At 37.1% G+C, this 16,146-nt stretch overlaps 2 protein-coding genes across 2 annotated transcripts; one reads left to right on the top strand and one right to left on the bottom strand.

Moving 5' to 3' along the window:
* ndufc2 (NADH:ubiquinone oxidoreductase subunit C2) lies at window positions 1-4,195 on the bottom strand. The gene is made up of 3 exons (XM_038294436.1): window positions 3,940-4,195; window positions 2,820-2,963; window positions 1-185 (listed from the first exon to the last, which is right to left on the bottom strand). Exons 1-3 carry the CDS (start codon window positions 4,076-4,078, stop codon window positions 136-138), a joined length of 333 nt encoding a protein of 110 aa, XP_038150364.1. The 5' UTR covers window positions 4,079-4,195; the 3' UTR covers window positions 1-135.
* A 971-nt stretch (window positions 4,196-5,166) lies between these two features.
* rab30 (RAB30, member RAS oncogene family) lies at window positions 5,167-13,508 on the top strand. Its single transcript, XM_038294438.1, has 5 exons — window positions 5,167-5,332; window positions 6,585-6,683; window positions 6,769-6,852; window positions 6,939-7,122; window positions 12,155-13,508. Exons 2-5 carry the CDS (start codon window positions 6,591-6,593, stop codon window positions 12,403-12,405), a joined length of 612 nt encoding a protein of 203 aa, XP_038150366.1. The 5' UTR covers window positions 5,167-5,332; window positions 6,585-6,590; the 3' UTR covers window positions 12,406-13,508.
* The last annotated feature ends 2,638 nt before the right edge of the window (window positions 13,509-16,146 follow it).

The raw sequence follows: 16,146 nt of genomic DNA, 5'->3' as shown, positions 1-16,146 counted from the left end.
TTTAATTTTGGTAGATTTCTTTTATTATTTACATCTCTATAACGCAATCATTATATGACTGATTTCACAAAAAGGCTGCCAAATAAAAGAGTCGGTCCTTTTCCTTCCTTTTGTTGCCATGGTAGCCACTCAGACTTAGCGCACAGGATGGAACGGCTCCACAATCTCAGCAAAGGTCTTTTTTTCTGATGAAATAAAAATACAAAAAGAGAGAACTTTAGATTGACAGGACTTTTTTCTAAAGTACAGGGGTCCGTTTCATGAAGCAGGTTTACTGAAAACCAAGTTGTCTAAACCTGAAAACAGGAAAACTGATTTTTCCGATTCACAAAGGGTTTCCTCAGCCTCTGTTTTAGTCACTGGAGTAAGATTCTCCCCAGAGCTAACCTGGTCATTAGCAGGTTTTCTTCACTAAACTCAGATGGTCCTCGGTCCTTGCTCTCCTCAGATTTTTGTTGTAGTTTTGTGCATAAAAAAAATAAATAAAATTATATATATATATATATATATTTCACAAGGTCTGTTAGACATATTAGGTTTTAAAAACAAACATTGCATGTCTATTTGACGAGGATCTTATTTTGAAGAATGATAAGCTTTTTCACAGAGAATTTAATATTTCTAGGGAGAGGATTCTACAACTCAGTTGACAGGGCATGAGATCAGTTGTTTTTGGTTTGTTTAATATGAGCAAGATGCAGATCATTTTATTTTTATTTAGTTATATTTACAGTACATGAAGAACTACTGAAATTATTTTGAGATTACAAATATTTAGATTCAATAATTCCACGGAGGAAAGGGAATTACTTTAGTGTTAAGATTAGGATTCACTTGATGATACCAACCTAATAAGCCTACTGGCACAGTCTGTGGGCATTCTATGGTACTGATAGCTGCTTATAACAACCATTTATTGTGATGGCAACATCCGAGGCGCTGCAGCAAACAGCGACTTTACTGCGTAAACGAAAACTGAATCGACATTAGGAGGGACGCATGAGATGATCCACGGGTTCTATGAATAAGAAAGTTTTTATTTTTTTATCCTCACCTGCTGCCAGAAGACTTCACTGCCATAGCCCACTTCACATAAAATTACACATTAACTTGAGCAACAATCTTTTCCTTTGCCACCTTCCTCTCCTTTGTAGCTGTAGTGCTTTTCCTCTGTCTTTTAAACACACTCTCCTTTAGTTATTTTTTTGCATTTCTGCATTAAAATCTCTAGTTCCAGTGGGGTGAAATCCGCACTTCCTGTTGCCATGGTGACTCTTCGAATTGGTGCTCCACTGATAATAGCTTTTCACACTTGTTGTGCATGCACTTAACTCTGAATGGACCGAGTTAAAGGCACACTATGCAACATTTTTCAGTTAATTAATGTGTTCCATAACGTTATGGATGATTAAATGAGTCATTTCAGGTTGAACAAAGGTATTCTCGGCCGCCCTGGTGGTCTGTGAGGGAAATACCGCACTTGCAACTGCAGGAGCACCGACCCGCACCCACAGGCTTAGAAGTCTCGTGAGAGTCAGTCTTGCTTTACGGCGAGAACTGCTACACGCCCCCAGTTAAAAGCATTCTCGTTGCTAGCACAGTGGCGATCTTTGTGCAGTTATGCTACATTCACATCGGACGCAGCAAAATCGCGTCTGCTGCTTCATTTTTGCTGCTTGTACCAGTTAGTTCTGACAGCCAGAGCAGCAAAGCTGCTTCAGCCGCGCGGTGCAAAAGTGTGTCTGACGCGCGTTGGGCGGAGCTTCACTATCCTTTCTCTGCCTTGCAGCTATATTTGCTGTGATCAGTGGGAATAAAGTAGTTTTAATATGTGTTTAAGTGAGAAAATACACCTGAAAACGTAATCAGTGCCGTCAGTTCATTCAGATTATTATCCTGCCTTCAATATTTTTTCTGTCGGAGCTGCTCAGACCCCCACATACCAGCGGTGCGCCGACAGAAGGAATCCCTTCATCAGCAGCCTCTGGCTGGGTCGCCTCCTCGCGGTTCACGGCGGCAGCTGGTAGATGTTTTTCATCTAAATAATCCAAACTGCAGGCAGCAGGATCATAAAAGCCAACATATTCTGCCGGCAGATTTCTGCATTTTAAGTTAATTTAGGCGTCAATAAACTGTTTAAGAGGAGTGATCATCAGCGCTGTGTCTCTCTCCCTGCGTCAGATGATTAAACGCGCCCGACGCGCTGCTTCAGCTGCTCAAAACGCGCCGCCAGACCTTTTGCTGCGCCTTGACGCGCATCAACCATTGACTTTGCATGTAAACTCGCTGCTTCTGTCGCGCCAGCTGCGTTCGCCTGTCTGCTAAGCTCAAAACAACCGCGCCTGGCTTGACGGAGAAACCAGGAGAACAGCTGTGCATATTTACGACAGTGCACTTTTACTTTCGCCCTCTGGGGGGAGCCTCGCTGGAAAATCAACACCGGTTGCATAGTGTACCGTTAAAAATCAATTGAACTTATTGATAGCAGCTGTTGTCAAACTGAACACTCAGAGTTCCCGACTTTTGGTTAGATTAATTTAGAGTTGCAGATTTGAATCTGAATTTATCAAACCTGCTTCATGAAACGGACCCCAGGTTCCAACACAACAGAAAAAATAATAACTTTCATGTTTAAGCATTACTAAACATTTATCCAAAGTGACAAAAAAATTAGGACACAATAAAAATCAGTGCATTACTATCTATAGCCACAAAGCATGACATAGATTCAAATCCACATAGATGTGTCAGTGGCAATTATAAACACATTTTCTAACAAACCTTTATGACAAATGAGAAAAGGCAAAAACATGACTAACCTTTCGATTCAAATCTCTCTGGGTGGAGCTTAACATACTGATTCATGTCTCGGTCCAGCTTGGCATAGATGTAGTTTTCATATTTCGTGACATGATAACCAATGAACCAGCCAATAGTAGCCAGAAGGAACTGCCGATGGACACCTAAAGAGTAAGGACAAATATAATCGCCTTTATTGATTTGAGTAGTACATGGGTAGGAAGCTATTTGTTTAGCTGATAACAAATAAAGGTAAGAAGGGGAAAACAAAAGGGCAAAACGTGATCAAGATTATGTTTATTCAATGGCTGCTGTCTATCAACAGGAGGTTGGAATTATAATGGTCTGATTGGGAATCCCAATCTGCAAATTTCACTAATATCCGTTTTGTTTATCAGAACAAAACTAGACTAGTTTGGCATATAATTTTTTTTACTAGAGAGTTGGACATTTTCTTTTTGTCATCAAAAAAGTTCTACAAAAGTTGCTTTGTGTTCACATGTTTGCTTTAGTTTACACTCCATAGTGGATTTAACATGTATCACAAACATTTTATATATATTTTTTTCAAACTTGGTATAATTGCTGCTCTAAGTTGGTTGCTCTGTCAGCTAAAGGCATGTTTTAGAGTTTCTATTCTTCAGGTAACGATTAATCGATTACTAAATTAGCGGACGATTATTTCAATAATCAATTAATCAAGATTAATCCGATTAATCGTTTCAGCCCCAAATGAAAATGACATTTTATCTGATTATTTTGCCATTCCTTAAACTATACTAAAATATGCAACATATGAGCCAAAAAGTTTCTGGTGACTTTTTACTTTCTTAAACATACAAAAAAACTGAGTGACAAAAGGGAGAGTTTCTCAATAATATCTTCATTATCACTGAAATAAACAGCTAAATATTTTGAAATATTTGTACAAAACAGAACAACAGAAACAAAAAGGGGACGTAAATATGAAGGAATCTGAAGTGATTGAAATCAAAAGACCACATACACAGAAAATATAAACAAATAAAACGACATAATTAATTTACACTCTAAAACTGGCAAAGAAAATTGCAAAGTTAATACTAAGTAGAAAAATTAATCATCTGTTTACTATTCTTACAGAGTACCAGCAATGCTAACCTGCTCTCATTGGCGGCCTTTGGTTGAGAGCATTATGGAGCATCGCGGAGACCCAGCCGACACCGGACAACCACACCGAGTTCCTGTTCACTATTCCCGGAGGGGCGAGCGACTTCCCCTCGTCTGGAACAAACACCATGGTGACAATTTAACGCTGATATGTGCAAGTATTTCGTTGATCTAGCGCCTGTGCAGTCCTCAGTCCGCAGCTATCACCTCCCCGTAGGAAATCAAGGACAAGTCGTGCAAGTGAGCAAACCTACCGGGTAAAACAAATGAGGGCTGTTAAGGTTCCATATCATGAAACGCATTTTATTTATTTATTTTTTTTATTAGAAACAAGGGAAATATGTAGAATGACTATATATAAATTCATATACTTAAAAAGAAGAAAAATTCTATCCCTATTTATTTCCTTCCCTGAATTCTTGATAATACAAAGTAATTACATTAAAATAATAAACATCTTTAAAAGATTGAAGGGTTACACATCCACTCCTTAAATTATTTCTTATAAAGATAAATTCAAGCTAGACTAAATTTCAGTTATGATTGCTTTAAATAAATAAACAATATTCGATTAAGTATTTTTGGTATATTAGATTCACATATTCTTGATATATATATATATATATATATATATATATATATATATATATATATATATATATATATATATATATATATATATATATATATATATATATATATATATATATATATATATATATATATATATATATATATATATATATATTAATCTCTCTAATTTATGAACATTATTGGTATCAAAACCAGAATACATTCTGAATATAAAAAAAAAATCTACAATTTATTGTGCAGGAAAAGTTGCTTCCTTTGTCTGTTCCAAAGCCTCTCAGCTTTGTTTATTGGCCGAGTACGTGCCACCCACAATATGGCGGACGCGTCCGCGTACAGTTTTACGGGTTTCCTAGCAACAAAGACCAAAAGCCAAAAAACCCCAACATTCGCCTAAATACTGGCCACTGATAACTATTAAAACAGTATGCTTTTGTGATAAGGTAAAACATAAACGTATAGAATGTTTTACACTATATAAGGTAAATAGTTTATATTAATAATATACTATATAAATACAGTGGAGTTGAACTTGGTTGATTAGCAGTCCGAGAGTGGATGTAAAGCTAATGACATCATTGAGTGAAATCCCCTCTCCTCCTCCTCCTACTCCTCTTCCTCCTCCTCCCTCCTTGATCAGAAAGGCTGCTGCTGTTGCTACTGAGCTGCCTTGGACACAGCCTTCAGCCGGGGGAATTATGCCCTGCTCAGCAGCGGCTGCTTTGCCTATTTGAAGACCCGAACCTATGCATACCAAGTAGTTCTAAGTCCGGGGATATCCCCGTGTTGATTGGTGAGTGGAAATAGTTGTAATTTAAAAAACTATCTTATTATTTTGTGCATTGATGCGCTGCTAGGCTGTGATTTTTCTCCTCTGTAACTGCAAATAGCTGCCAAAATGGCTAGAATGTCACAGTAGCTTTGCTAGTATTAGCAACTGCTGCTAGCTTAGCTCTATTAGGTATCAACTCAGCCTGCAGATTAATCATCTTTGATAAGGATTATAACGTTAAATGAGATAAAACATGCACTGCAGGTCACGGGGCTTGGATATGGAGGTGGTGAAAGAAAAATAAACTCCACGACACGATGATGTTTATATTAGATGAACGCATGGGCTATTAATGAATGTAAAATGTAAACTAGGATGTAACAGTGTGAGCAAGCAACAGTGTGTCTGCTTTAAATGCATCTGTTAATGGTTTTAGATTGCATGCAGGATATTTTACTGTCACTGTTAAATGCTCATAACTGCATGCCACACCTTTTTAGATCTGATCAAACATTTGGTCAAAACGTTTTTTTTTTTTTTTTTATAAATCGTTTTAATACATAGAATTTATACAAGATAAATAAAATGTAATAAAAAAACAAACAATTTATATAAAAAAATAAATAAAAACAAACAGCAACAAATAATCATGTCTCCCCAAGTCACAGGTCTAGTCCTATAGGAAACACCAGGAATATTTGATCTTTAAAACTCAAAGTTGAACAAGGATGATAATCAGGGCGGAAACAATTAATCGTAATAATCAATTATTTAAATAATCATCAACTAATTTAGTAATGGAATAATCTCCTAAAACACGCCTTTAACTGATTGAGCAACCCACCTTAAGCAGCAATTATACCAAAATAAATAAAAAATATGTAAACAGTTTGCATGCAAGATAAAAAAAACTTTTTAATCTGTCAATATGCCCTATCCAGAACTCATCAAGTGGAAAAGTTTTTGTCTCACCTGGTTAAATTCTATAAAAAGTACTCTTTAAGGTGCCTTAAGGAGCCTTAAAATGCTAATTAGCCTCAAATGTTGCCAACTAATCAGAACTGCATTGACCTGTCTGTCAAAATTGAAATTCTCGCATATAGTCAGATGTTTCCTTATTTGCCACGGTGTATCACCTAAAGTCCTATTAAAGCGCAAGGAACTTTGTTGTTGTAATAGCAGAAAATGTTAAGAATCATGATTACATATGAAAGCCACTTTATTCACCAACATTTTATAACTTCGTCTTCTGAATTCTATGATTTCTCTATAGGTTATTATGAGCATGGAAGATTATGACTACCTGTTCAAAATAGTTCTCATAGGAAATGCTGGAGTTGGAAAGACATGTCTTGTCCGGCGCTTTACTCAGGTTTGTATATAACCACGGTTTTTGTAGATCTTATCAAAAACATGTCTGGGAATGTTTTCATTCTAAATATGTACTCAAATTATAGGGGCTTTTCCCACCTGGACAAGGGGCTACTATTGGAGTGGATTTCATGATTAAAACAGTGGAAATCAATGGGGAGAAGGTCAAGGTAAACACAAGCTACAAAAAGAGCGTTCACATAAGGATTTCTTTAAAGCTGGCCAGTGATTCTGTGTCGTTTGCTCTGTTTCACAGTTGCAGATATGGGATACCGCGGGACAGGAGAGATTTCGCTCCATTACTCAGAGTTACTACCGTAGTGCCAATGCCCTCATTCTTACTTATGACATTACTTGTGAGGACTCCTTCAGGTGCCTTCCAGAGTGGCTGAAGGAGATTGAACAGTATGCCAACAACCAAGTGGTGACTATATTAGTCGGTAAGAAAGTCCTGCTTTCTGCTTTATAAACAAGATAGGTTGTATCGTCTGCAGTGCACCAAATATTTGAAGGGCCCCTGTAAAAAAATGACCTCAAATTTCCATTTAATAATTTATTACTGACTACACAAGCTATTCGTAACCTTACTTCAACTTTAAAAAAAAAAAATGTTTTTTTGTTATTTGTTTTCTTTCCTGCAATCTCTAGTAGAGAAATTGGGGCAAACACTAAGCTGTTTGTCTTGTATTACCTGAATGTAGAACCCCATATTATTTTATTTTGGCTGTAAAGTCCTTATGGTTTAGATTAGTCTTGTCAAATTCTGACAAATTTGGGAACTATAATCTTATCCAAATAACTGTGAGCAACCTCCTACTAAATATAATTTCAGTGGATCTTGAGTGGTTATTTGGGTTGTCAACATAATCAATATCTCTGTTATGTAATATTAATATTCAGTGCCCACACTGTTATTTAATCATCAACCTTTCAGACTGCCATATGCGGTCTGTGTCTGGCAAATGAAAAGCTTGGATCGAGCTCAAATCATGGTTAAACTCTGCACAAATATGGAATAAATTCACATCAAACTCTACTGAAATTATAAGAATGTATTATTAAAAATAATTTAACTAAATGTCAAACATATTTCAGTAAAAAAATATATAAACTTTACCAAACTAGTGAAACTCAACTAAGCCACTACGTACACGAAACGAAAGGAACTACAACTGGTTGAAAACTAAAATCAATAAATTGATGTAATATCACAGTTTGGTATGGATTTTATATTTGACAGTTTGGAATGTAGTCAAATTAGCTTTTAACTAATTTAGAGCAATAGGAATGTGTTCAAACAAATTCATGATGCAAATACAAGAGTTAAATACGAAATTATTTGGTAAAATAGTGTTTTTAAAAACAATTTGTTTAATCAGAAATAATAACCAGTAACTTTTTCTTTAATGGATTCTTAACCTTCTGTGATTGTTCCTGTCAAAATAGTTAAGGTAAAAACCTCCTAGCTTCTTTAGCTAGGTTAGCTAATAGCTAGCAGACATAAGAGAACTCATTTAAAGTTTGCTCTTTGGTCATATTTTGGCAATCATATGCATTGAGTACATGAAACACAGAAACATTATTTTTAGTGTTTATTCGAGTAGTGAAATACATATTTTAGCTTTATAACCAACTGTTAGCATCGGGTACCATGGAGTCACCATTAGCTTCTTGTTAGTTTGTTAGCTTGCTTTAGACAACGGTAAATGCATGAAATGATCTAAAGTCCAAATTATTTTATCGCTTTTAATGCTATTTTAATGCTTTCTCTAACTTTGCCAGCCTTGTAACCTCTGTTGAAATCAGTGTTGAAAAGGTGGAGAGTTTCCAAAGTTCATGAAAGCTTAGCATGTCAGCCCCTCCGCTCCGTGCAGCTTCACCACACCGTAATAATGCTGCTTGGTGTTTTAAAGTGTGCAAACATGTTCATGAAAATCAAAACTAAAAGCAAAAAAAACAAACCCTTTTATTAACAAGACAAAAGAAAAGAATTTGGTTTGGGGAAACATTCCCTATAATGCAGATTAACAAGAAAAACAAACAAAATGCAGAGTGACACTACATGCTAAGCTAATGCCGCAGGGCTGTGGTTTTAAAGCAATGTAAAAAGGGGAGTAAAGCTCTGGTTTCTACAGCAGTGAACCTTCCAGACATTAGCCAATGCTACCTGTCTATGGAAACAAACAGCCCAAAGTTTGTGTTCTATTGGTCACCTTCCTAGGAGCACTGCAGCAGGAATCAGCTTAGGAAAGTATTAAACAGCTGACATGGAAGTCAGGTAATAAACAGAGAAGCATCAACACAAAAAACTACACTAAATGGCTCTCCTTCGTTCAGTTCTAAATCTATGGCTACGTTCATACCACAGCCTGAAGTGACCTAAATACGATTTATTTTTTTTCCCATCTGCGACCTGGATCTGATCTTTTCATGACAGTCTGAACAACACAGATCCGATTTTTTCCAATGCGACCCAGGCCGCTTGGCTATGTGGTCCTGAATTCGATACGAATCTGATCTTTTCAAATGCGACCTGTGTCTAAACGGCCAGGTCGCATCCATCCGACCTGAACGCCATTAATACGCGACAGTTGTCACTCTTCTGCATCTTGCTACGCAGAAACGGCAAGAACAACAATAGTGGACGATAATGCGGAGAGTAGTATTTATGTTTAACCATCTTGGAAAGATAGAGTTTTTAATTTTGGGAAAGATCCCTAGATGTTCTCCAGCACTACCATCCATGCTTACTTCCATAAACACAGAGCATGCTTGCTTGTGACGTCATTGCGTCCTCTACTGCGCATGCGGGACACTTAGGTTGTTTGAATGCAGTTCACACAGGAGATCACATACAAGTTGCATATATTTTGAGATGTGAACGGCAATGCAAAAAAATCAGATTTCACAAAAAAATCGGAATTGAGCAACAAGGCCTGCAGTGGGAACGTAGCCTATTTGAGGCTAATTTGGTTTAAAAATGACAGGTAGTAATACATGGTCTACTGTTTACTAAAGATGTATATTTATTTAAAATACATACATTTTAAAATAGGTTAACTGACGTTTATGGAGGGCCAAAAACTGACAAAAAAATACAATGAAAGGAGTAACCCTACCCTAACCCTAACCCTACCTACCCTAATTGCAGTGGTGCATGCAACCAATTTATGGAAATCTTAGTCCTGGCCCATGTACCTTTGCCTGGATACTTTTAAAAATAAAGGTCACTAGTTCCTATTATGTATTCCAACAAATAGATAAATAAATACCAATTAATAAAAAAAGAATTAAAGATAACTTTATGTAAATATGCTCTTTTTAAAATATTCAATGCATTTATCATTTTTTAGGATTCAGTTGATCTAAATATTTTTTTCTATATGTATTTCCAGAATATCCAGAATATAAATTCAGGCATTGACTCAAATTCAGGCAACATTGAAGTAATCTACAGGTGCTGGTCATAAAATTAGAATATCATGAAAAAGTAGATTGATTTCAGTAATTCCATTTAAAAAGTGAAACTTGTATATTATATTCATACATTACATACAAACTCATATATTTCAGATGTTTATTTTGTTTAATTTTGATGATTACAAATGACAACAAATGAAAATCTCAAATTCATCATATCAGAAAATTAGAATATTACTGAAGACCAATAAAAACAAAGGATTTATAGAAATGTTGGCCAACTGAAAAGTATGAACATGAAAAGTATGAGCATGTACAGCACTCAGTATTTAGTTGGGCCTCCTTTGGCCTGTATTACTGCAGCAATGCGGCGTGGCATGGAGTCGATCAGTCTGTGGCACTGCTCAGGTGTTATGATAGCCCAGGTTGCTCTAATAGTGGCTTTTAGCTCTTCTGAATTGTTGGGTCTGGTGTATTGCATCTTCTTCTTCACAATACCCCATAGATTTTCTATGGGGTTAAGGTCAGGAGAGTTTGCTGGCCAATTAAGAACAGGGATACCATGGTCCTTCAACCAGGTACTGGTAGCTTTGGCACTGTGTGCAGGTGCCAAGTCCTGTTGGAAAATGAAATCTGCATCTCCAAAAAGTTGGTCAGCTGCAGGAAGCATGAAGTGCTCTAAAACTTCCTGGTATGTGGCTGCGTTGACCCTGGACCTCAGAAAACACAATGGACCAACACCAGCAGATGACATGGCACCCCAAACCATCACTGACTGTGGAAACTTTACACTGGACTTCAAGCAACGTGGATGAAGTGCCTCTCTTCTTTTCCTCCAGACTCTGGGACCTTGATTTCCAAAGGAAATGCAAAATTTACTTTCATCAGAGAACATGACTTTGGACCACTCACCAGCAGTCCAGTCCTGTTTCTCTTTAGCCCAGGCAAGACGCTTCTGACGCTGTCTGTGGTTCAAGAGTGGCTTGACACAAGGAATGCGACAGCAGAAACCCATGTCTTTCATACGTCTGTGTGTGGTGGTTCTTGAAGCACTCACTCCAGCTGCAGTCCACTCTTTGTGAATCTCCCCCACATTTTTGAAGGGGTTTTGTTTCACAATCCTCTCCAGGGTGCGGTTATCTCTCTTGCTTGTACACTTTTTTCGACCACATCTTTTCCTTCCCTTCGCCTCTCTATTAATGTGCTTGGACACTGAGCTCTGTGAACAGCCAGCCTCTTTAGCGATGACCTTTTGTGTCTTGCCCTCCTTGTGCAAGGTGTCGATGGTCGTCTTTTGGACAACTGTCAAGTCAGCAGTCTTCCCCATGATTGTGTAGCCTATAGAACTAGACTGAAAGACCATTTAAAGGCTTTTGCAGGTGGTTTGAGTTAATTAGCTGATTAGAGTGTGGCACCAGGGGCCATCAATTTTGAACCTTTTCACAATATTCTAATTTTCTGATATGATGAATTTGAGATTTTCATTTGTTGTCATTTGTAATCATCAAAATTAAACAAAATAAACATCTGAAATATATGAGTTTGTATGTAATGTATGAATATAATATACAAGTTTCACTTTTTAAATGGAATTACTGAAATCAATCTACTTTTTCATGATATTCTAATTTTATGACCAGCACCTGTATTTGCTTTTATTTTTATTTCTCTTAGTTTTGATCTTACAGAGCCTTCTGTGTTTTGCCCTTATTATAAAAAAAATGAAGTTAGATTCATCATGGTGCTAATAATATATATTATCTCTTGACCAGAAATAACCTTTGTCCTGAAAGAACTATATATTTTACATTAGTAATCTGTGCTGAATATTGTCTTTGTCTTGGTGATTTCTAGGAAATGTAATTTCTCAGAAGAGCGACTATTTTTCTAGAATAAAGCCCTCCCACTCAGTCTTCATCCCCCACTCACAAGCACACACACACACACCTCAATGCTCATCTTTTCATTACACACAGCCCTGATAGGGTGCTGCTCACAATAACATGTAGGCTGGATGATTTTTGTATTTATTTTCTGCTCATTCTCTTTAAGGTAATAAAATAGATCTGGCAGACAAGAGAGAGGTTCTCAGGCAGCGGGCTGAAGACTTCGCTCAGGCGCAGAGCATGCTGTATCTGGAGACATCGGCCAAAGAGTCTGACAACGTCGAGAAACTCTTCCTCGACCTGGCGTGCGAACTCATTCGAGAAGCCAAGCAGAACAAGCTCGACAACAATGACACTGCCCCGATGCCCGGCGAGGGTAAAACCATCAGTTATTTGAACTGCTGCAGTCTCAATTAAAGGAAGCTCAGCTGCCTGGCCTCGGTAACTCCGTAGCCACTGACTGTAGAGCGTAGATGGCTGAGCCCCAATGCCTCCGTCCTACTAAGATGGCATAAAGCCAATGCTTAGTTTGCTCATGTTTTTTTCCCATGCCTTTTATAAGCATTACAAAGGAGCTACTTAGTTTTATTTTTTAAAGTGCTATCATTAGAATCCTACTGAGCCCCTAAAGGGACAATGAAGAGAGAGAGAAAAAACAAACAAAACATTCTTGTGTGTACCAGTTATAGTTCTCGTGCACATCAAATACTTTCTCATGTCAGACGGACATCTTCTTTTTTAAACTGTAATCCATTTTACAGACATTTTGTGAACATCCATCTATATCCGGTCTGTGGACAAGTCTTTTGCTGTTGCGTTTGAATGAATGTCACAACGTTATAAAGGTTTAATGTATCCTTTGTGCCGAAATAGACCATAGGACTTGAATTTTTGACAAAACACAATGGTGACGTCTTGCAAGCAATGCAGCAATGTCTTTGCATGGTAGCCCAAACTGAAAATATAGCTTAATTAGTTCATGCTCATCCACTTTAGTGAACATGGTCGTCAGAAACACTCATGCAATCATTCAAGAAAGTATCTGGTGCGCACGAGAAACTAACTGGTGCGCACAGGAAAGTATCTGATGTGCACTTTTTTTTTCTCTCCCTCTCTCTTCAGTGTCCCTTCAGTAGAAAACTCACTGAATCAGGATGAACAAGTGCATGTCAAAAAGTTACAATGTATTCAAAAAAGTTCACTAATCCTACCAAATCAGTTAAAAAAGTGAAACTTACAAGTTACATAGACTGAGATAGATTGCACACAGAGTAATGTTTTGTTTATGTATATTGTCATTTTCTTGGGTCAACTTTCACTATAATTACCCCATGGATTCTGAGTGAGGTTACAGTAGGGTAGGCCTGTTTGCTTCCCAATCAAGCATGGTGACACCAAGGTCATTTAAATGGGTATTGGTGCTTTTTTTTAAATCTATACAGGTTTCAAGTTTTACTGGAAAATGAAATTTGCATCTCAATATACCTTGACAGGAGGAGTAATCTTAAAATGCAAACAGTGGAACATTTTAAGGCTACAATTTAAGCAATTTAAACAATTTAAGGCTTGAAATATGTCAAAAGAATCTATGTAACTTCGGAGTTTCACTTTTTAAACTTAATTATAGTAGCAATTATTGTACTTTTTGTATCATGTTCGGATTTCTTGAAATGCACTCATGTTGGACTGATTATTCCTGTAATAAAAGCAGGGCTTCATTTTATCCTTATACTGGTGAAATAGCTAGACTTTCCTGCTCGGACATTGGGACCTGTTTTTCAGTATCAGTATTCACCAGCAGTATTATGAAGGCAAAAATCTCTGCCAGGTATGTTATTGTTACGAATCAGCTGATAAGATTTCTGGTTATTTGAGGTTATAACTAACATGTTTACATACACTTCATTTTGGAGATCACTAGAGTTGATCACGTGGCAAAAAAAAAAGAATCTTTAAAAAATTTAACGTAAAATCTGTTGCACCTTTTATTGTCCCTCACATCCTCTCCTGCTCTGAGAATCACATTGAATGATAGCTTTGTCATTCGAATATGTTTTGCACCTGTCATTACAAACTGTGAAGCATTTGTTTTTCCCATTTTTGACTTTTTATTGCTGCTAGAACAGGTTTTTATGTCATAAAAAGCAAAAACATAAAACAAAGTATTGTGTGTCGCTATTAATATTTTTTTTTTAGTATATTGGCAGTTTTAGTGATTGCAGATTCAGTTTAAAGCAGTTGGAAAGCCTTTTATCTGTGAAACCTTTAAGTAGAAAATATACTTTATGACTGTCAGCTGTTTTTTTCCCATTAACATACAGAATATTCCTGCATATGTCGGTGCTGGTCATGAAATAGTTTGAAGAGGTATGTCCATGTAGCTTTATATACCTTGTATTCGTATTATGCTTTCTGTGAATTTCTTTCATTGTTCAGCATGGTAGTGTCTAAATTAATCTCTTATTATTTTTCCCTAACTGCAGGCTGCTGTGTTGCACAATGCCATATACTGCACACTTTTAGTTTTTTGTCCTTTTTTTTAATTGTAACATTAGTGTTTCCTTGTACAGATTTATTACTGTAGTGCATCCCAGGATTTTTTTTTTCATGATTTTGTACTTTAATTTTATTTTTCAGTTGCTAGAAGTGCCAGAATTTTGTTGTTCTTTGTACTTAAGGTTTGAAAGGAGATCCTGGAAGTTAATTCTTTGTGACTTCACGTCAATTTTAATGAGATTTACAACTGAAAGGCTTTTTGAATTGATGTGCTTTTTTTCTTTTGAGTATAGAAATAATCCCTTAAATACTGTGTATAACATTAAACAGCTACACTAATTATTGTATGTTTGCTGTATGTTATTTTGCTACTAATGAGGCTAGATTTTCTTATAATTAAAAGAAAGTAATAATTTTCCTGTTTCCCTTTTACAAATTTTTTTTTATCAAAACGTGAATAAAAATGAAAGATGCAGCCACTGCAACTCTTGCCAGAACTAATCAAATATAGAACACATATGGGACAAAAAAAGTTCTATCCATCCATCAATCTTGCACTTATCTGGGGTCGGGTCCCAGGGGTAGCAGCTTCAGTAGGGAGCCCAGCCGAGGGAGGACTTGGCCCAAGTTGCTGGTTGTCCTAGTTCTCCGTCTGGGTCTCCTGCCGGTGGGACGTGTCTGGAACATCTCACCAGGGAGGCATCCTAACCAGATGCCCTAGACATCTCAACAGGTTCCTCTCGACGTTGAGGAGCAGCAGCTCTACTCTGAGACTCCGGATGACTGAGCTCCTGACCCTATCTCTAAGGGAGAGCCCAGACAAACTACGGAGAAAACCCATTTCAGTCGCTTGTATCCGGGATCTCGTTTTGTCATGACCCAAAGATCAGGACAGGAATGACCATAGATGAGGGTAGGAACGCTTCACAGCAGACGCATCAATCCGCCTGTTTATCTCCCCCTCCATCTTCCCTTCATTCGTGAACAAGACCATCTGATACTCAGCTGAAGCTGGCTCTAGGGACTTCGAATTTAACAAGCAAAATATTATCTCACAATCAGTTAATCTATTTGTTTTTCCTCACCTTTACCCCAATCTGCTCTATTTATTTGTGCAGACATCTGTATGTCCATCAAGCCATTCATCTATCCACCTGTATTTCTGTCCATCTTTCTAACCATGCATCAATCTGTTTCATCATACCGTCTTACCTGCTTGTCTGCTTGCTGCATTATTTCTTACGTCTACAGAAACTGTAAAAACAAAGAACTTTAACCCTCTCAAAACTTCAGCTCTGGATTGTAAGTTCTTGCAGTTTGTTCAGATCCCCTGGGCAAAGCTTTTCCTACATGGTGTGTCCAAAAAGTGTGATCAGTCAGAAATGTTAAGTATCCCAAGTTTAAACATTGCAAGTCTTATAAATACTCTAGTAGGAATGAGGGCTTCCCTGGAATATATTTTTCCGGGTAAAGTGGGTACAGAAGATCATTATTCTGTTTTTTTTTTGCAGAATACTCTAAAGTCTGTTGAATAAACTTAAGTTTTATTTTTTTCCTGCTTTATAAATTTGATAAAAGATCTCGGCTATATGTAATCTGGAAAAGTTTGGAACTTAAACATGAAAAACGTATCAGACTAGGTTATTTAGCATTGTACGGTAT

The sequence above is a fragment of the Cyprinodon tularosa genome, unplaced genomic scaffold (genome assembly GCF_016077235.1).
Source record: "Cyprinodon tularosa strain WSP-4 unplaced genomic scaffold, ASM1607723v1 ctg34, whole genome shotgun sequence".
Classification (NCBI taxonomy): Eukaryota; Metazoa; Chordata; class Actinopteri; order Cyprinodontiformes; family Cyprinodontidae; genus Cyprinodon; species Cyprinodon tularosa.
This window is presented reverse-complemented; position numbering and strand designations above follow the sequence as displayed.